Source organism: Bombus bifarius, unplaced genomic scaffold, assembly GCF_011952205.1.
Source record: "Bombus bifarius isolate JDL3187 unplaced genomic scaffold, Bbif_JDL3187 scf7180000008208, whole genome shotgun sequence".
In the NCBI taxonomy this organism is placed as follows: domain Eukaryota; kingdom Metazoa; phylum Arthropoda; class Insecta; order Hymenoptera; family Apidae; genus Bombus; species Bombus bifarius.
In genome coordinates this window covers 846,217-867,008 of record NW_022884511.1, presented here as the reverse complement: position 1 = coordinate 867,008, position 20,792 = coordinate 846,217, and the positions used below count along the sequence as shown (strand labels likewise).

At 29.6% G+C, this 20,792-nt stretch overlaps 3 protein-coding genes across 6 annotated transcripts; all 3 read right to left on the bottom strand.

Annotated features, from left to right (window-relative positions):
* Positions 1 to 1,827: 1,827 nt before the first annotated feature.
* Positions 1,828 to 9,093, bottom strand: LOC117210675 (late secretory pathway protein AVL9 homolog). Of its 2 annotated transcripts, XM_033453914.1 has the most exons (9): positions 8,754 to 9,093; positions 8,320 to 8,517; positions 6,991 to 7,219; positions 6,671 to 6,860; positions 6,053 to 6,584; positions 5,841 to 5,975; positions 5,373 to 5,761; positions 5,209 to 5,297; positions 1,828 to 2,708 (listed from the first exon to the last, which is right to left on the bottom strand). In XM_033453914.1, the coding sequence occupies exons 1-9, from the start codon at positions 8,820 to 8,822 to the stop codon at positions 2,500 to 2,502; spliced, it is 2,040 nt and encodes a 679-aa protein (XP_033309805.1). In that variant the 5' UTR covers positions 8,823 to 9,093; the 3' UTR covers positions 1,828 to 2,499. The 2 variants fall into 2 exon arrangements, with proteins under 2 accessions (XP_033309805.1, XP_033309806.1); XM_033453915.1 differs by lacking the exons at positions 8,320 to 8,517; positions 8,754 to 9,093 and adding an exon at positions 7,529 to 7,606.
* A 633-nt stretch (positions 9,094 to 9,726) lies between these two features.
* On the bottom strand, positions 9,727 to 13,248 carry LOC117210682 (SUZ domain-containing protein 1). Of its 3 annotated transcripts, none has more exons than XM_033453930.1 (5): positions 12,953 to 13,248; positions 12,505 to 12,619; positions 12,116 to 12,186; positions 10,468 to 10,657; positions 9,727 to 10,404 (listed from the first exon to the last, which is right to left on the bottom strand). In XM_033453930.1, exons 2-5 carry the CDS (start codon positions 12,514 to 12,516, stop codon positions 10,213 to 10,215), a joined length of 465 nt encoding a protein of 154 aa, XP_033309821.1. In that variant the 5' UTR covers positions 12,517 to 12,619; positions 12,953 to 13,248; the 3' UTR covers positions 9,727 to 10,212. The 3 variants fall into 3 exon arrangements, with proteins under 3 accessions (XP_033309821.1, XP_033309822.1, XP_033309820.1); XM_033453931.1 differs by having other exon boundaries at positions 12,505 to 12,568; XM_033453929.1 differs by lacking the exon at positions 12,505 to 12,619 and having other exon boundaries at positions 12,953 to 13,246.
* Positions 13,249 to 13,969: 721 nt separating this feature from the next.
* On the bottom strand, positions 13,970 to 14,839 carry LOC117210654 (39S ribosomal protein L30, mitochondrial). The gene is made up of 3 exons (XM_033453869.1): positions 14,661 to 14,839; positions 14,419 to 14,545; positions 13,970 to 14,338 (listed from the first exon to the last, which is right to left on the bottom strand). Exons 1-3 carry the CDS (start codon positions 14,768 to 14,770, stop codon positions 14,048 to 14,050), a joined length of 528 nt encoding a protein of 175 aa, XP_033309760.1. The 5' UTR covers positions 14,771 to 14,839; the 3' UTR covers positions 13,970 to 14,047.
* Between the last annotated feature and the right edge of the window lie 5,953 nt (positions 14,840 to 20,792).

Here is a 20,792-nt window from a genome sequence, read left to right as displayed (position 1 = left end):
GTATGTATTCTCTTCTTAGCTTTAATATTAATAAAGATTTCAATGAATTAAAATTTGTATAAAGAACAAAAAATAAAATAATAAATATATGGCACATATAATACATTAAGAAATTAAGATGTAACTAAATATTAGACTAAATAAAATGCAAATACTATCACATCTGGGGAACCCTGTTTTATGAATAAATAACTAAATAAAAATTAACGAAGTTTTTACTTTATACATTATAGATATCTATGTATATACACAAAAAAAACGTCATCGTTTATAATTGTTGTAAAATACAATAGATTTTGTCATATTATGCGTGTAACACATAATATATACATACACTCATACATGCGGTGACTAGTACAATACAGTTTTATAATGTGAAAGCCAAATACATACATACAAAAAAGATTTCTTATACTAATAAATCTCGCATGACTCACTTTTTTCCTATTACAAATTTTAAACCTTGTGCCAGCAAATTTGGCACGTATACATAAATAAAAGTAATTATTTTTGTTTATCATATTTCTGTGTTAATGCGAAATTCTGATAATTATAAACAAAATCTCACTATTTCCAATTTACTTATCGTTATAATCAATTTGCGTACATACATCCATCATCAATAACCTTTTGTAACTTCTGTAACAAAATTGCAATGAATATTAATAATTATATGAAGTTTACTAACAGGCAATGCAGTTTTACTTAAATATTTTATACCTCGCTATTACTATTTAAACTCAATTGGCGAATATTTCTAATTGTAAAAAATTATTTTAAACGCTTGAATTAATTTGTTAAAATATTGCGGTATAATTAGTTAATGAAACAGATTTCTAATGAATTTCCTATCTTACTTAAATACATACATTGTTGACTGCTTATCTATTAATCTAACATAATGTAAATATTCTATATATTTGTTATAAGCGTGGAATTTAGGTTCTTTATATTCCGTATATAATTTATACAGATACAGTAGTATATTATAAATAATACATTACTGTTTTTGGTTTCGAGATTATAAAAATCATTAAATTGTTTAAACATTTTTGCATAGAAAAAGATTACAACTATTACACATATCTTGGTTTTTCTAGTTTAATTAGATGTATAAGATTAACGCGCGTTTTATATTTTGTAAAGAATTTCTAACGTTTTATACTTAAAATTAAATAAAACTTTTTATATTTTAAAACAAAGATGGTAATCTGCGTAAAAAGTATAAAATATATGTACAGAGCACCTTATTTTAATTTCTCCATGAAAGCTAATCACTATTAAATAAAATGTGGACTGTCTTCCAAAAAAAAAGAAGAAAAATATAATGTGTATTGAAATATTATAAAATAATGTTATAATTATAATATTATTATAATATATATATAATAATAATATATATAATAATAATATATATAATAATATTATTATAATAGTATCGGTTTCAATTGGATATTTAAATACTTTCTTCCATTTTGTCTCTCTCTCTCTCTCTCTCTCTTTCTCATATATTACTACACACGCATACACACACACACACACAAAATAAAGGTCCAGGTACTTGTCAATAAAATATATCTTACCGCATGAATAAAAATAAATATTGTTGCAAAATAATTTATATTTATTTAATAAGGTTACTATTACTCGATTAGAAAGATCACAACAATCGCGGGAAGAAAATAATTAACGAGCTAATAAAACGAAATATTAACATAAAAATATACATTATACCTTTCTTCAGCACATTTATCACATTGATACATTCTATTATTCAAAATTTTATTACAAGTACTTATACTATCTGGTTTGTGATTTATACTTTTTCTTACATGATCTATTTCTGAGAAGTAGCTAACTTCTCTGTTTTACATACATGCTATCTGCATAGTATGAATAAATTACTTTTATTCTACCATATTTATTTAGAGATAGTAGATGTACTATCACTCTTGTAGGAGTCGAGAAAAAATGAGAGTCCTGACAGCAAAAATCGAACCCGCCTCGTTCGTACTTTGTCGGCTAGCCAACTGCAACCTATACAACTCCGCTAAGGCACCCTCGATGATTCCTCATGTTACTCCTGTCTATTAGATATGGAGGCTCCGATCTCAGACTTTTTCATCTAGCAAAGGGTCATCCCGAAGTGAACTACAAAATTCTTACGTGTACGAGTTTTATATTTTCGAAGTTAATTCACGCGTATTAACTTTTTTTTCAGCTGTGGATGAGTGTTTAACGAGTGAAGTTAATGAAAATGTAATAATTTTCTATATATTATTAAGAAACAATGGCCTTTCTCAGATTTTATTACCGAATTTGTCTATTTTCACTATTTCTCTATGTCTACTAAATGTGGATGACTTCTGTTAGAGAAAATACAAACTCTTCCTATTAATTTTTAATAGTCACTTCGAGATGACTCCTTATGCGTTTCGAAAGAAATGTTAGCTTCATAATCATTTTAACAAATAACTGGAATTTGTATATCGTTTCGTATTAATCCGCAACCATCCCGAAATTTGTATTATTAGTAGATACATTAATTTCTTCGTTTTCAACAGCAGTTTTATTAGTTATATTTGAAAGTGTTTGATGTATGGTTGAGGTTTGATTGTCAGCAGCCTTTCCTTCCTCTACTGGTTGAACTGTCGTTAATGTACTCCACCAGTTAGAGAAAGCTCCTTTAGCTTGTGACAGTGCACCACCTAACAAATAAGACAACTATCTTTTAATTTATCCGAAGAATTGAGATTTCTCAAAAAAATGATCCTCAGAGGAATTTCTATCCTGTTGTATCATCTCGTGTGAACAGGTTCTGAACAGGTTTTTCCTATAACCATTGGTGCAAAAGATATATAATGAATATGATTTAATGATTCAAGTGGTACAATCTCTACAGACAAATGTTGAGAGTTTCAGGAATTTCAAAAATGTATCGTTTGTTCTCAGTATTCATATGTCGCATATTTTCCATTCCATTTTGGAAGATGCGAATGATGTCACCGTCTCATGCAGTAACTTTTGTCATGTCCTTTAATAGCAGTGGTAACTTGCAAAGCGGTCATTAAAAAAAGATGACAGCCTTGAAAATAATCTTTGCCACATTTCATGCAATAACATTGAGTTATAATTGTGATTTTACAATTTCGTATGGATTTAAATTTTATTTTTTTTTTTTACTTTACAATATTAATGTGAGCCTGCAGTCTGCGATATCAAATACTGGTTTCGGTATCTCTCGTGCCTCTATTGTAGTAAAAGACTCAATTTCTAAGACTTCTTTCTTTCTTTCAACTTAAAAAAAAAAAACTTGCTTGAAAAATAAACATGGTTTGTTGTGAATGATGGATTTAATATTCTTTGGAATTGTAGACGCATTACACATAAAACTCGATGATAAAAGATTTCGCAGAATATTAATCTTTGCAAATAAATAATGCACACTTATTTAAAAAAAGAATTCATTGTCTTTTAACAATGTTTTCATGACATCCATTCGATGTTTTGTTACGGAGTCTTGGAAATGGAATTTCGATGATTCAGCGAAAATTATAACTTTTGTTAATGAAATGTTTTAATCAAATATTTCAATACGTTTTAATAGAAACAGCATTTCTCTCCATTTTAGTATATAAATATTAATAATTCTTAGAAATTATTAAGATCAGACTGATCGTAATTGCGATTAATGTGCAAATCATAATATTTTTGTACCGGTCGGTGATTATCGAAAACGGAGCTGGTTTGAAGTATTTCTTGAGAAATTTCTTTACGATTAATGTAATCTAGATCTTTACATTGCTAGCATTGATAATATGAATATTATTTCTTAAGTTATTTTCACAAATAAAAAATTGGAAAGGGAAGAAGGTTATTGTATAAATAAATTTACAATCATTTATAACCTTTTTCTTTCCGAAAGCAGGCTATATCACCTTTCTCATGCAAATTTATTAACGGCTTAACAAGTTTTTAACAAATTTTGCATACGTCTTCAATAGCAACCAATTAGTCCTGAAAATTGTTTAACATTCTTAAAAGTACTAAAAATAAGCAATTCCTATATTGCTTCAAATTCATTTAAGAATGCAGGAAGGTTTGAGGTAAAGATACGAGAAGAAGGAGAATGAGAGTTACGAATGGAGAAAAACGGACACGGCAAAAAGAAATAAACGAATAAAAAAAAAAAAAATAAAAAAGTGAATGCAGAAATAAATAGACAAAAGCATGGAAGAAAAAGAAATATATATAAGACAGAAATAATATGTATAGTATAAATCATACTATACATTATGCAAAAGTTGAAATAAAATTTATTACTACGGATATATCTTTTCTTTAAATATGTAATTGAAACGCAAACAAAAAAGAAGTCCTTTTCTTCGAAATTAATGCACAAGGTTCCTTGCAATTCGATTGATACTCTTCTGCCAGTTCTGATTGCAACAATCGAATCGAATTCTGTCGTACTACTCGTGCGTTTTCATTAGTTAGAATTTGAAATTTACTTTAGATTGAAATAACGAGATAATTCTAATTATTAAACTGCAAACGAATATTAAACATAACATTGACTATTTTATTGTATAGTATTATAATAATGTAAATGCAGGAATATATAATAATCAATATAGCTACTACAATTATCTTAAGAAATATTGTAATCCTACCACTGCCATCAATTCAGTTATACATGTATTTATACTAGGGCCTTGCATTATGATCAGCCCCTAGTAAATACGCTAACGTTCGTTAATTCTAGCTATAGAAAGATCGAAATGGTAAAAATCAAATGTTTAAAAATCTTAAAGGTTTGATAACCACGAAGTCGACATATATTTTTATGTCGATTAATAAGTTATTAGTTCAACAATAAATGTTGCAATTTATCCATCAGCATTGCTAGTAACGCATATTTTTAATTTTACGAATTTAGATTCTTATATAATGGTAAATATGACCTTATAGAAATTTATGAGTTGATTATTAATAAAACATAAATAATTTAGTTTTTCATATAATAATAAAATTTATTGAATCCTCATTTGAAAAATTTTGTAAAAATTTGTAAATCTTTTTACATAGTTCTATTTAAAAAAATAAAAAAGGATCGCAATTCCTTCCCCAAATATATTCTTATATTATATGGAGATATTTCTTATTGTTATCTTAAATGGAAAGATCTGTATGCATAAATGGACTTACCTACTGCTTTCCCAGTTGTTGCAACCGCTCTTCCAGTTGATGCCATTGCTTGATTTAATTTTCTACCACTTTCTGTATTTTGCATTGTACTAGAATGAATGTATTACTTTAGTTCTATATATTTATTATCCCATTTTTTATTACCGTGATTATTAGATACTTACTGTGATAATCGTAATTTCATATCTTGCACTGATAATTGTCCTGCAAATGGATGACCTGGTTCTATATTATTAATTTCTGGTTTATTAGAATTACTCCATATCTTATAGTTATTCGTCGAGCGCCAAGCAGCTATAAATGCAGAATTGTAATGATCAGACTGACGAGTATCTTGCTGCATAGATGTTCTCAACATGCTCAATAAGTAAACTCGAAATTGAGTTCTAATCCATTCGTCTCCACCTTCCCATCCTACACCATCCAAAAATATATCTTTGCGTGGCTCTGCTACATGTCTGACTATGTAATCCGCAAATCTCAGATCCTCAGTTGTAAGATGTAATTGCCTTCTTAATTCTGGATCGCTTGTTTCTATCCTCGTATTTTCAACCTTAACACGTTTTAATAAAGCAGATTGTCACTAGTACTATATTTTTTTTTCGAAACAAAATACTCCATTTAAAATTTACCTCTACTAATACATCAATAAGTTGTTTTTTTTGTTTAAATAAAACATTTGTTGCACCCACTATATATCCTCTGACATTAATATCTGCCAAAAGATCTAAATATGGTAAAGACAGGTATGGCAAACATAGATAACCCTTAAATATATTAATAGATTATTAACAATTTATCATATTTTACATATAATATGGATTATTGATCTATATCCTCATACCTTTGTAAATATGTTTAAGGGTAAACCGCACAGTTCCGGATTTATATGAGCAATTTGAGTAATATTATTTGTCAAACGTGCGTCCGAAAGTGCATCGTTACTTGTATCACGTGGCAGTGTATTATCAGTGTCTGTTGTACTTAATGTAATTGTATGTATACTCTGTACCCTGTGTATATTGTCATTTGGCTTTGAAGAATATATAGAATTATTTTCTTCTGCATAAGATTTGGTACATTCTTGTGCTGATTCAACTTCAATAACTTTCATATTTAAATTTTCATTTTCATTATTATTTTTTTGTACTGTTATATTTTTAAATTCATCCATACATTTTCCTTCCATAGTTTCAATATCTTTATTATCGTTTATGCATAATGAATTCCTATCTGAATTACCGTTAATATGCACTGCCATTCTATCAGATATGCTTTCTTTGACACAATTTGTAGAAGATAGATTGTTATCAATGCTATTTATTGATATTTCTTCCTCATCAAATGTAGGAATAGGAGACATGGGTCTGGATGGTCTAAAAAAAACAATGAAATATAACTCATGAAAATAATATAATTAAAGGAAAGTAGTTCTTTTCTCTTTTCATGTTAAATATACTACCTGACACATGCAGCTTGTTGTAAGCCATGTTCTATCATGCCAGGATACAATGAGAGTAGTGTTAATATTGTAGCACATAATGGTTGAACTGGTGATTGATAAAAAACTATTTTTTTTTCTAGTAGAAGTAGTTTAAACAATAAAAGAACTTTATGGCGGAACTGCAATATAAAATCTCTTGCAGATAATCCTATAAATATAAATTTTTTTAATGTAAAATATTTCTTCAAGCTATCTTCATTTGAATTGAAAATGTTTGAATGAAATAATTTTGATTCTGATGATACTTGTTGACAATTGAAAATGAAAAAAGTAGTTACCAACAAAGATTTGTGGTGGTATTTGACTCTCACAACTCATACAAGAATTAAGGTGATGATAAGTATCTTCCAATAATGATACTTTACTAAAGTCACCTTCTTCAAAATATGCATGTGTTATCAGTGCCATTTTTACTTGAATATGACCGTATAATGGTAAAGTGCTTAATACACACACAGATTTTTGAACTGTACCTCTTGTTATATCAGATGTACGATTTTTTAATTTCTGAAAATACATAAATGTTTAAATAGTATCATTTTTCATAATATAAAAATACACAGTATAGCAAATATACACAACATAATTGACAAGAATGTAGTTCTTTTATAAAAGAAGAGGTAAGGAAAAACTCTTTTGATCAGTTGTATAGTTTTCGAGAAAAAAAGCTTAAAATTTTATATTGTAGTACAGATATTTTACTGCATACTTTTTTATAGAATCAAACTTTAGACATTCATTTACAATGCAGTTGATATATAAACAATATTGACATATATAACCATCAATTAGCCATAGAATTGTTTGGCCTCCTACCTGAATTTGCACATTAGATGATGTTTAATGGTTTATTGTGATGCTAACTTCCAAATGAACCACATGCAAGAAATTGACATGTTGTAGGGAAGAGTTTAAGTAAATGTAATGATGCTTTTCTCAAACTTTTAAAAACAAAATTTCATCTGGAGAACTGTAAAATAAGAAATTACTTAAATTTTTTGATATTAAAAGTATTTGCCAATACTAAAGAAAACATATATCTATATATATATATATATATATATATATAATGGTAGTTAAATATATCAAAATCAAATGTTAACAAATTTTGTAGATAATATCTTCTGAATTATTGAGTTTTTGAAATATTTTTGTAACTTTGAAATACTATGTAAATATATAAAATCAAGATTGATTAAGTACATTTTATCAATATATTTGTCTTTTACCAATCAGGACAAGACTGATTTATAAAAGAAAAATATATATTGGTAAAAGACAATATATTGATAAAATATACTGATAAATTTTCCTATGAGCATCATAAAATTTGCAGATTTATTTAATTACATAAGGTTTATTTTCAAAACTATTTTTCTCGAAAATTACACAACATGTAACAAAATATATTGAAGTTTGACATTTGAACGTTATTAAGCTTGTAAAAAAAAAGATATTATTACAGTTGTTATTATTCTCTATTGGAACTCATTTTTGCTTCAATTTAAGATTTTTACTGTACTTGTGATTGCCACCAGAGCAATCTGCCAAAAAAATAAAACAAGTTTAAGACATATAGAAAATAAAAGATTTAATGTATTAGTTACCTCAACAGGAATTTGTCTAAAACATGAAATACCATATATTGTACGTTTTGGATTATTCAAACTAGGTAAATGAAAGTAAACTGTATCTTCGTCATAATTATGAGATCCATCTGGTAAAGCAAGGGTTGGTAAATATTTCCAACCTAATGGACATTCATTCGGAGCTCCAGACACCAAAGGAGGAAATGAATACTCTACCTAATAATAACATATAATACCATCTATAGAAATTATAAATGTAAAAATGTTTATAGTTAATTAATTTTGAAACATTATTTAGTAAAAATACGATTATAATATATTACATATAAAAAGATGACAAGATTTAAACATTACAATACACCATACAGGATTTTATCATGAAAAATACATAATACAGTGTCTCAAAAGACAAGATTACTAAGCCTTTTTAACTAAAATAGCAAGTGACTTACTTGACATCCTTTTTTATGATGAAATCCAACGACAATTACATGAAGTATTGGTCCAACTGATTCTGCCATATTTTCAGAATGCGTATTACATAAAATTTATGTGTAATGCAGAATGTTTTTTCGTATTAATTTATTTATTTATTTAAAATGAGAAAAATATACTTTTCTGTTATCAGTCGAACTACCCACACTTAGCACGCGTTCTCAACCACCATATTAATTTCATGACTACCAACTACACTATTTATTCACAATCTAGTTTAAGTACAAACATGGTACAAACCATAGTGAAAATAAATCTGGCAACAATGCTTTAATATAAACATAACCTCTCCGTAAGGCCTCCCGCGACTTTATGAAATATCCATGAAAATGTTACATACTTCAGACGTAAATATCTTGAAATAATACGTTGGGAAAGATGTGGTTATGGAGGTCGTTGAATTTATTTTTTCACACTCTACAAAGATATTGAACAATAAATATAAGATTCTATTAAAAGACATGCTAATGACCTTGGAGTCTTGTAAAAACAAAAGTGACCATGAGTAAAAACTATTTTCAGTCTCGCATGTAGTATGTGGACCTTGAAATACTATACCTTTGTCCTAATAAGTTTGTGATACAACAATAAATAAGGCAGATTTAGCTGGGCTACCCTGTATGACAATATGACAGTAATGAATATTACTATGTGTTGTTGATATTTATTAATTTTTTACATGGTAAAAGTAATAAAAAGTGTAAATATCTGAAAAATTTCTGGTAAAATTAACTGTTTCATAAAAATATATATTTAAAAATTAGAAAATTATATATTTATAAAATTACATGTTTTCCGTTTATAATAATAACACTCCATTTATAAAATGGAAAAAAATAAAATTATATATGTATATATCATATATATTATATATAATATATATAATATATATATATGTATATAATTAGAAAACAAATAACTACTCAAGTGTAACGAAGAGGGATATAAAGAGAAATCTTTTATTATATAATTAGTTTCAATATTTTGAAAAACATGTACAATTGTAAAAAGCAAAATAATTTAATTTATACCATATTGCAATTAGACATTTCGTTTTAATGTTTTTAGAATGAGAGTTGTAGATTTCAATTAATTCAATATTTTCGTTAAACATAGTAGATATTAACAAAACTGGTTATATTATACCAGCAAAAAATATTATCAGTTCTATAATGACTTAACTTCGCCAATTTATAGCCTTGGTCTTTTTATGTATATAATCTGTCTATAACAGTGTCCTGTAGCACAGTTCTTATTATGCTCCATTCAAAATTGAAAGAGCATTCTGCTCATACTTGGTCAGAAAGATTAGTTTGTTTTCTGCCATCAGCCTCATAGCTGCCTCTCTTCCCTATGTTAAGGTGAAGGAAGAGGAGGAAAAGGATGGGTGGAAAGAACTGAACCCCGGAAGACGCGCTACCTGCGTACATTAAATCCCCGTGTTCCATCTGGTCCAATAGGCATACGAAGAACATTACTTGGTAGCCCACTGCTACTTGGAGTTATTGGTTTTGGTTGAATTTTATTTATTTCTTGCATTAATTTTTCCTCTGGACTTTTCTCTTCGCCTAAAATTCTTTTCCTTGCTTCTGCGTATTCTTGTTCCCTCTAAAAAATTTTTAATTATACTATTTTTGTAACACTTTTCATGTTAAAATAGTGAAAATATACCTGTTTTAAAGATTTAATAGGTTGTTTTGGTTTATCCCCATTTACTAATGGTCCATCACCACTACCTTGTGAATCTCTTGTAGGTCTTTTCAATATTTTTACTGTTGGCTTTGGAGGTACATATTGAGATCGCATACCATCTTCCCCTAACATTATCATCCTGGTACTCGTATTGTGACTGGTTTTGAAACTAAGGCATTACAAAATGATATATTAAGCTATAACTATTTTTATACTATTAACATTTTTTCATTTGTAATACTTCACATCAAGCAATTAAGTAATAATTGTAAATTAAAATTGTGCATTGCAAATATCTTTTTATGACATTAGTGCTTTCATGCTAGCAGTTTTTTATCCATAGAATTATATATTACTTTATATATTGGGTTGAGTGGAAAGTTTCCACTTTTTCTGTTATAGACAGCATTGTATTATTTTTATACAAATTGAATTGTTCAATCAATGATATAATCTCTGATATTTTCTATTATGCTTCCCTAATATTCCACAGACTTTTTGATTCCTTCTCTATAAGAATCTCATTCCTTTCCCACCTAGATTTTACAACAATCTGAATGAATGGCAACCAAATGACACTATGTTTAATGAATATGGAGCATTGGAGTATAATTTCCTAGCTTAATTCTTTTTACTCTTTTTCTGAGTTCTAAATTCATCACATGTAAACAAATATATTAATAAAACATGATTTATTTCATATTAACTCTTGCTTCTCCAGTGCTTTTTCTCCAGGTATTCACTTACTTGTGCCAATTATTAATAACTTATTTCAAAGTCTTTAATTTGTTTACAAAACTTTGTAATAGATTATTTCCTGTGTGTATTTCCTGATCAAGTGTTTTGTTTTCCATTGGTTTGTAGTATTATCTTTTTCAAGCATTATCATGAAATATCTGCCTTTTGCTATATGTAACCATTGAAAAAATAATTTCCATTACTGTAGAATTTTCAATGTATATTTTGTTACACAGTTTACTTTGTTTTCTTTTCTTTCACATAGCGAATACAGAAAGTATATACAGAGTTCATAATCATTCCAAAATAACGGAGCATTTCAACAATACATATTTGGAACATATTAAAATTTCATTATAAGGTTATTTACAATCTTAATATAAGATTATTTACAATCTTTGTCATTTATAAATCATCTTTATTTATTAATTTTAGTTTCTTCGATAATGGTTCATCATATATATCAACATCTCCTGATTGATATTTTTGAAATCATATTTGATAGGTTCAAATCTTAACAATAGATTCTCCATATATTTCACAAATGTTCTTTATTGTATATATAATTGTAGTGCCCTTCTGAAACTCATAAAGTAATAAGTATCGAATATGAATTTGAAACATTTTTTAATGATTTTTATAACAAAAGAATAACTGAATAAATCAAGATATAACTTCAAGCATAGAACATGTATTAGATAAGGTTATGAAAAATAAAAGGATAATGACTAATGAATTACATAATAATGTTATAACAATATTCTACAGCAAATTCAATAACTTTTCATTCAACCCAATATTTAACACATGATAATTCTAAATTCCAGGTTTATATTCTTTTTAAACTTATATATATTTTCATATATATATTTGATGTTTCTAAACCTACCTAGAAGATTCTATTTCTTCCAATGCTTCTACTGCATTCAACTGAAGGGCATCTAATTTTTTATCAAGCACCTAAAATTTATTGAATATTACTTAATTAATTTGACTATTATTAAGATATAGAAGTATTTAATAAAATAATGTTACTTGATACAACAGTATTGAACAAAAGTATTAACACAATATTCAATTCAGTGTACAAATATTTAAACTATTAGTATTGTCTCATTTTCTAAGTATTCTGTTTGAATTTAGATTTTTGTAATACTTTTATGAATATATCATATGTTATTTACTTTCTTCGTGTAATTTTGTTTTCATATTTAAATAAGAAAGATATTGTGGATGAAGATCTATATAAATTCTTTAATACATTTTTTTAATACTTACAAACTTATGCATTGAACCATGTATTGTATCAGTGCTTTTGTTCTATGTATATTTCAGTAATAACCTATTTAGAAGATAGAAGTCTAAAATATTTAATGTTCTACATTTTACATATCTATAAAATTAATAGATATATCAGTATTTAAAAGTAACATACTTTAATTCAATCAGAAATATATATTTTCAAGTAAAATACATTTTTATTTTCACTATTATCATTAACCACATGGATACTTATTTATTTAACAGTAAGTAGTGTTATATAAATATAATTCGCAAAGATAATCTATTTTCATGGTAGCAATATGCAAATTCGTATTATTGACAATAATGAACTTAAAATTAACATTTTAGGTACGTCTGCCATAGTATAGGTTAAGATAATTATTTCATTATCAAATGAAGTTTAAATAACACGATCTCAAATATTACGTAAAAAACAATTCACCTCTGATTCTTCAATTTCTTCCCAACTTTCAAGAATGTCATCCATCGCTGACATTTTTCGAATTATACACTTATTTTTAACTCTTATAAATCACCTTGAAGAAGTTAACAACGTTCGCATGAATCGAGGAACGTATAAATGTACATAAGATTGGCATATGTATGTATCTTATGGTAAGAGAAAAATTAAAATATTTGTCTTATGTCATATTTGCCAAATAAAGGGATCAAATATTTCCTAGACTAAATTTCTTTTTGGCGCAACGTTCAGGGTACTTACACCAAATTGTTTATAAAATAGTTTATACGTGTAATGTATAAATATTAATTAATAAATATGAATTTACTTTAATTGATATTGGTAATAGACTTAAACATGATATTGAGAAGGCAGAATGAGACAAAATTAAAGACAAAATTAAATAATCAAGATCTATAGAATATGTCTAAATAAATATGTTTATTCATATTAAAAATTTTTTGTAAAATTTATATAAATAAATAAAATCTATTTGATAATAATATTGATTATTAAACTTTTATTTATTGATATATTATTAAATTTAAAATATTTTATTGTTTTTAAGAAGCAATCATTTTTATTGCAAATATTGATATAGCAGATTCGTACAAATTTTATAAGTACTTTGGTTCTGAAAATATTTAATCTCTAAAAAGATTTATTTAATTTATTAAATTAAGATTAAAAATATTTTTTATATGAAACATATCAATATTACATTTGATCATTACCTGATTTCCTAAATGATCAAATGATAAAGGTTTTTGGCAAGGAGTAATAATTTTCTTATTTTCTTTACTTTATAATATGCAAATAAGGTTCAAAATTTTGCAAGGACATAGATTTCAATGAGATTTTTTATAATAATACATAATGACTAATGTATGTGGTTGTAAAATATTAGTAATAAAATATTATTTATAAGACATAAAAACTTTAATCATTTTTAAGAAATTTGAACACTATTTAAAAATTAATATATAGTAAGCGTTGTTATGATTGCCTATATAAATAAAGTGTATTATTTATTCAATGGCTGTTTCTCTATTTCCTATACATATGATATTTATTATATTATATAAGAATTCCTTTTATCCATTTTTGCCTTAGCTGTTCCCGGATAGTATAATGATTCATCTTTTTTACAGAATTCTTAAATTCCATTGTGGCTTGGTAACGTACAGGGTCAAGTTTTCCAGTATTGTAAACTGTTCCATTTTCATGTACATAATATTCCGTTAAATCATCGACTGTATTTGGTAAGTTTTTGGGTAATTTTACTGGAACAATTTTTACTAGATGTTTTACTCTCCAAAGCATAGCACAAATTTCTGGCGTATTTTTTACGAATACTGGATCTCTTTTCTGCAAAAGATGATATGGAGCACAAAGTTGAAGAAAGCCATAAATTAATGTTAAAATTAAATTTAAGTTTAATTTATTACTCTCTCTTCAAATCCTAAATCTGTAAGTATATCTTTTTCCCAATAAGGATTGCCCTTCCAAGGTTTTACTCTGTGAACCATCAAAACTTTTGATGGTGTAATTGGAGGATCTACATGATCTTTTTTACTGAAACAAAAAGTAATTTTTCATCAACAATTTATAAACACAAGTAAAACATGATATATTCATAGATAAAAAATATATTCATATATATAAAACATAATAGAATCTTTTTTCTTACACTGGATAATATTTAATTTTCTCATATGTGACAGCATCTTTATGCCATGCTTTTGAATACTGTCGATGACCACGTACAAATGTTAATAAAACGTTTAAACGACTTGCCATTTTCTACAAATCTAAACTGCGATTATTATTAGGTTATGTTAGGTAAAATTATAACATGTGAAGTACAGAACAAACCTGACATCTTACGGACTTCGTATCACCACAGACGTGGTACAGAATAGATGTGACATAAGATGCTTTTTCGTGTGCAACTGATTTATTTATCATTTTTGTGTTACATGTGACATCAATATATTTAGCAGCGATTTGAATTAATGGAAATCACAAACGAAGCATAGAATTTGATACTTCTGTTTTAAAAACTTGCAACACGATTTATGGATGACTCAAAGAGATAAAGTATGCTCAATGAGAAGAACAAAAGACCAACGAAAAGAGCAAAAAGTCCATACAAAATTTGCTTCTGTGGACAGATATATCGATTAAATATATCGATCTTCACAATATACTAAAATTAAGGCTTCAGACTAACAACGCAACTTAAAACTCAGAGTTAAAAGGAAGGCTTGAAATTGAGATTTAAATGTAAGGCTTAACTAAAACTTACAATTAAAGCTTGAATCTTAAAGATAAACAAAAAATAAGTTCCTCGCCGTTCCTTGTCATTCAACAACGAGGTTTAAAATAAACTTAATTTATGTATGATGTGTATCTTAATTTAGAAGATAAACATTTTCAATTATCGAGCAATAAGTATCGAGCAATATCTTGTGCACACTAATTAACTTTAACATAGTTTTGAAAGATCGAAAATCTAAAAGCCATGCTTCAATTGCTATATATATCTTATGGTAAATTTATTTAGGTAGTTTCACAAACATGACCGTGCGGTATTTGAAAATTGTTCACAAACTAGAGATGCCGGAGAGCATGCAGCTCGTAGGAATGCATTGTATTTCAACGTAATTTTCGAACACGGAGGGTTTGTCGAGCTGTAGAGCGACAGCCAGGTCAGGAACGGAAGGAATATTTGAATGCACCATGTAAACGAGCTTAGCAGTTATACATGAAACGCTACACTCAAACATCCTTTCATTCCAAAGCACTGTTGTATTTTTAATGATAAACATTCTGAAAATTCAATGTAGGGATTCGACTATAACCGCTCACGAAGCTATAAGGACTACAGAAAATTTTGATGTAGATGGTATCTACTCTTTGAAATTTCATTCACGCTGTAATAAGGCACGTCTACCGTGATTACATCGGTAAAATATGAAATTAATCTGAAAATACGAGTATATGTAGAGGTTACACTTTTAAAGAGTTTCTGTAAGTGTTCAAATGCTTTCACCAGTCACTGTATGTTCTCTGGTATTTTAATATTTTTATTACAGTTGGATTCGTAAAATTCACACGTAAATGGAGAGAAATTTCTGGGATTCTCTAATGTAAATAGAAGATCGAAGTACGGTTTGTCATACGTTTTGACAATGCAAAGTCCGAAAATTTAACATGCGCACATTCGATTCCTTACGTATCGTATTTTCCACACGACGATCTTCAATGGATACGTACTCTTGCGGAAATGATAGCCGCGTTATGGTTGGCAATAGCGAGAGAAAAACGAAGGAAAGGAAACGAAATAATCCATCTTGAGGTGGAAGAAAAATCTTCGTGTCTTTGCGCTTGAAAATTTAAAATAATCTGTTGTATCCTTTATATACGGATCAAAATATTTTTCCTCGTTTCTCATGGTAGTTGTGTACAAATGCTTTATTTTATAGGGCTTTTTGGCATATTCTTCAACGAGATAACAGATCGGTCTGAGTTCAGCAAATCGAGTTTGCAAATTTCTAAAATGACAAAAAGGACATTTTTACAAGTGAAACATCTGAAGATCGAAATGCATACGTTCATAAGAATCTGTACCTGTAGATATTTGATTGTTCCGACACCTCCGTGTTATTCACAGCGATAGTTCGTCAGGATACGTATTCGTTGTAACCGTAGCCTAAAACGAGAAAGAGTAACGTAATTATTGGCTTTTGTGTCCGATAAATTGTATTAATTACTATCACGAGAATCTGAATCTGCCAGTCAGCTGTTTATCGCTATACCGATACGATATATGCCAGTCGATAGCGATACACCGTGCGCAGGTGAAGTACCCGAAACATTCGCGAACATCGGCGAAATTATTCAACGAAACGTAATACGTTACACGTTTCCGAACGTAGTTGCGGTTAAAATGTCGATTAGATTGTGATTTATGGGAACGGTGGTTCTAGCAGGTTTGTGGATGCGACACTGTTCAATTACGCAATGTCGGTCTGGAAATTTCGCCTGGCGGATCTCCAATGTGTCGCACAGATATCGAGAAACGCTCCACCGACTGTATTTCGCGTATTGTTGGACTAAGTAATTTCAACGGTTCGCTTAATTCGTATCGCGGAATCATTCTCAAATAGTTAGCGCTGTTGGAAGTTTGAAGCAAGGGGATATAGCTGATAGACAGAGACTCTTTCTGTCGGATAGTATCTACCCCTGATGTTTTTCGATTTGATTGTTCATTCTCGAGGAAAAAAAGGAGTTCTTTTAAAAAAGTTGAGATTATTTCGGAAGATATCCGTGTACACTTTTCGTTTTTAAGATTTCGATCAAACACGCTTTTATCGTATTTTTCGAACAATTTGATGTTTCGTCATAGTAAGGAAGTAAAATAATTACTACTTTTCCCGTTGCATGTAATGGCTACCTAAGATGGAATTTGAATTCTCATTACATAAGGGGCGAGTGTAATACAATCGAAGCTAATGGACCGTGAGCACAGCACCATCGGTAATCTCGTTTTGATGTCTATTGTGGCCTACATCGCATAGCTACACATTTACGCGTGCACTATGTATCAGGGTGTATCAGTGGACCATTGCATCCGCCTTCGCAACTTAGAAAATTAATTGACTACAAACCAAATGTTACCGAGCAATTATGTTACATATTCGTATTCTTTGAGAACACACCCATTAATTACAAAACGATGAAGATTATATTTAATCCACCAAGGATATGTTTCTTGTTTTTGACTGACGAGCAACATATGAGGGACATATGAATTGAAAGGGAGATGAATGTGTATATTCTCGTACCATACACACGCGTGTGTCAAGTTGATGAAAGTTGCAGAAAGTTTTGGAAAAGATCACGAAACAAGTTTCGAACGAATGTATGTACTTGAAAGATCTAGATCCAGGTCGATGGGAAGCATTAGCGTGGTAAGGCGCGATATCGAACTTGCCACGTTAGGATATTAAAGTTCTTGTCGCAAGGCGAAGGGTTACGAAAGTTTCGCGATTCAATTTCGCGCGGACCCCATCGACTCGAGGACCGATGTGTCGGAAGATCTCGCCGATTTGCGAGATTTGTGCGAAAACTCTCGCCAACCTTTGAAAAACTTTCTTTAATATATGTATCCACGATAGAACCTAAAAGTTATGTACGATGGAAGATGTATCAGTGGCGATTATATTTTTATGTCAGAAACGAACCTATTCTTTACCTAGAAAGCTATTCCAAATTTTGACGAGTTTCTTGTTACAAAAACTAAACAGGTCGTTTAGAAATTTTATACTAAGTAGCAAATGAGATAGTAACGACAAAATATTGAGCAGCTTCTTGGAATTCTTTTCCGCGATTATAGCGTGAATGGACTAAAAAGTATTATGGATGAAACGGTCTGTAAACGGTTCTCGAACGGTTAAGGTGCCAATGAAAACATGTTATTCCTATAAATCTTTATTCAAAAATATCCAAAATACATTTATCCAAAATATAAAGTTTTGAATTATCCTAGCAGCGATAATCGCGAAGTAGAAACAGGTAATCACGAGGATCACAGTGATAAGAATACGTTATTACCAAACACTAAGTTGTTGCATATGATATAGTCCATTTTATAAACGTGTAAAATCGTCCAAAATTTAGTAACTAAAAGTACTGTTAAATAATAGATATTTATTAGATTAATTTGAAGCTTTAAGTTGGCCAAACACAATACGATTGGTGTTTTGTCAACTTTTGAAAAAATTGTTCCCTTATAAAACATTCGAAAATTTAACAACGGTCGTATTTGCTGCGAGCCCGTTAATTTGTTTAAAGCATTTGGTCAGAATATAACGTATCATTTATTAACGCGTGCGGTTGGTGTATTGAAATGCCTTCCAGTAATATTCAAATTTCTTTCGCAAGAGTTTTAACAAAGCTCGGGAAAATTTTAGATAGCTTCGCCTTCTACGGAATAATAGGTGGCTTAACCGAAGTGGCTTAAACTTTGCCCCTACTCTCGAATGTCGGTTCCTTCTGCTACCAGTTGAGAGGAGACCACGAATTTTAATCGAGAATCGTGTCGAAAACTTGGCTCACCTTCAACTTTTAAACCCCTACTCGCAAAACTCAACTTCTATTTTCTGAAATACACTACTTTTTCATGATAGATTGACCAACTTGCTAAGTTGTACGATCGCTTACGAATTACCTGGAAGTTTACGTGAATTAAAGCCAATGAATATGCGATCGTATATGAATAAAACGTTGGCTTGCTGTAAGGAACCTCAGCGAGTCAAGTCGTAATTGAAATGCAGACGATGTTTTGAATTGTCTTAGCATTTTTGAAGAGCGTTTTCCAACCAGCGGTAATCACGAAGTAGAAACAGGTAATCATGAGGATCACAGTGATAAGAATACGTTATTACTAAACACTAGGTTTTATAAACGTGTAAAATCATTCAAAAGTTAGTAACTAACAGTACTGTTAAATAATAGATATTTGTCAGATGTTAATTTGAAGCTGGAAGTTAGGCAAACACAATATGATTGGTGTTTTGTCAACTTCTTATTATAAAAAGGCAAAGTATGTATCAGAGCAATGAGCCAAATAGACGAACGTCAAGAATATACAAAAAGATTATGAACAATAACCAATGTTATACTTAAAATGTATCGAATCTGACGAATCATAGATTGATTAATATTATTTTCAAGAAAGCTGTAAGGTTGTAATTTTATATCGATTATTTCGTTTCCTACAACCTGATAGATCGGTTCGGTGACTCTGGTTTGCGAACATTTATTCCGCAACAGATTTTCTTCTCGTAAAGGAAGGAAACTAAATTGAATTCATAACTATTGGTTTTATACTCTATTTTTTATTTTTCACACGACTACCTTCATATTTGACGATAGGCAAGTATCGCTCTCGTAAGTAAGCAGATCGAACTGGTTTGAAAAGAGATCGTTCAGACAATCCCAGACCATTTTGAGTCACTTGCAACGTCTATACGGGTCTTTGACGCTTTACCTTCATTTCTTGCATTTCTCTTCATCGCAACTTCGAAAACAGCTGTAGCGATTTTCTCCTGGCAGCTGTCGAAAGTTACAACGAAAATCGCACTGGATTATAAAATTCTGCTTACAGAATTGCAATTCAAGGTACACAGTTAGATGATGAAACGAAAATTTCTTTTCTTCGTTTCTAACGACATGTATTGTATCGATAATGATATTATACTCAGTTTTGTTGTTTTTTTCCTTCTAATGGACGATGTACGAAAATGCATTCGTACTTAAAGGGTTGCTAAGAACCTCGAGTCTCCCACGTGCGTTCATTTCCTCGAGACAGAACTTTGTACGCGACGTCCAACTGTGGTTTCGAGAAATTTCGTGACGATCCAGTATATAAATGTATTTTATGAAACGAAAATTACAAGCGATTCTGAAAATACTAGTTCAGAGCCAAATTGGAAAAGCGATACGCCGTAACAATGGTATCAAATACAGAGTTTGGTTCGGATTTCGGCTGGGCTAGTTTAAAAGTAAGCGATGAGCTGTCGTTAGCTGTCAGTTCGGAATAGGAGGTGTAAAATTCGAGAGATGAAGCGTGGAAAGATCGAACCGATGCCGAAGCCGGTCGTAACACGGTTTGTCACTGTGATCGGGTGAGGAGTGTCGAGTATCGAACGTTGAACGGCAAGCACGCGGGACTGTGAGGCTCGTGCTCGGTTCCCCTTGTAAAAGTCGATAGTGGGGATAAGTGGAAACGCGTACGAGTCCGACGAGAAGAGTG

Coding starts and splice junctions, on each gene's coding strand:
- LOC117210675 (XM_033453914.1), bottom strand. CDS start 8,822: ATGGCAGAATCAGTTGGACCAATACTTCATGTAATTGTCGTTGGATTT. Junction 6,861..6,990: donor ACCACCACAAATCTTTGTTG/GTAACTACTTTT, acceptor TTATATTTATAG/GATTATCTGCAAGAGATTTT. Junction 5,762..5,840: donor TTATTGATGTATTAGTAGAG/GTAAATTTTAAA, acceptor AAACGTGTTAAG/GTTGAAAATACGAGGATAGA.
- LOC117210682 (XM_033453929.1), bottom strand. CDS start 13,006: ATGTCAGCGATGGATGACATTCTTGAAAGTTGGGAAGAAATTGAAGAA. Junction 10,658..12,115: donor GAAGAAATAGAATCTTCTAG/GTAGGTTTAGAA, acceptor GTAATGCCTTAG/TTTCAAAACCAGTCACAATA. Junction 10,405..10,467: donor CTATTAAATCTTTAAAACAG/GTATATTTTCAC, acceptor AAAATTTTTTAG/AGGGAACAAGAATACGCAGA.
- LOC117210654 (XM_033453869.1), bottom strand. CDS start 14,770: ATGGCAAGTCGTTTAAACGTTTTATTAACATTTGTACGTGGTCATCGA. Junction 14,546..14,660: donor AAAATTAAATATTATCCAGT/GTAAGAAAAAAG, acceptor TTTTTGTTTCAG/TAAAAAAGATCATGTAGATC. Junction 14,339..14,418: donor ATTTAGGATTTGAAGAGAGA/GTAATAAATTAA, acceptor CATCTTTTGCAG/AAAAGAGATCCAGTATTCGT.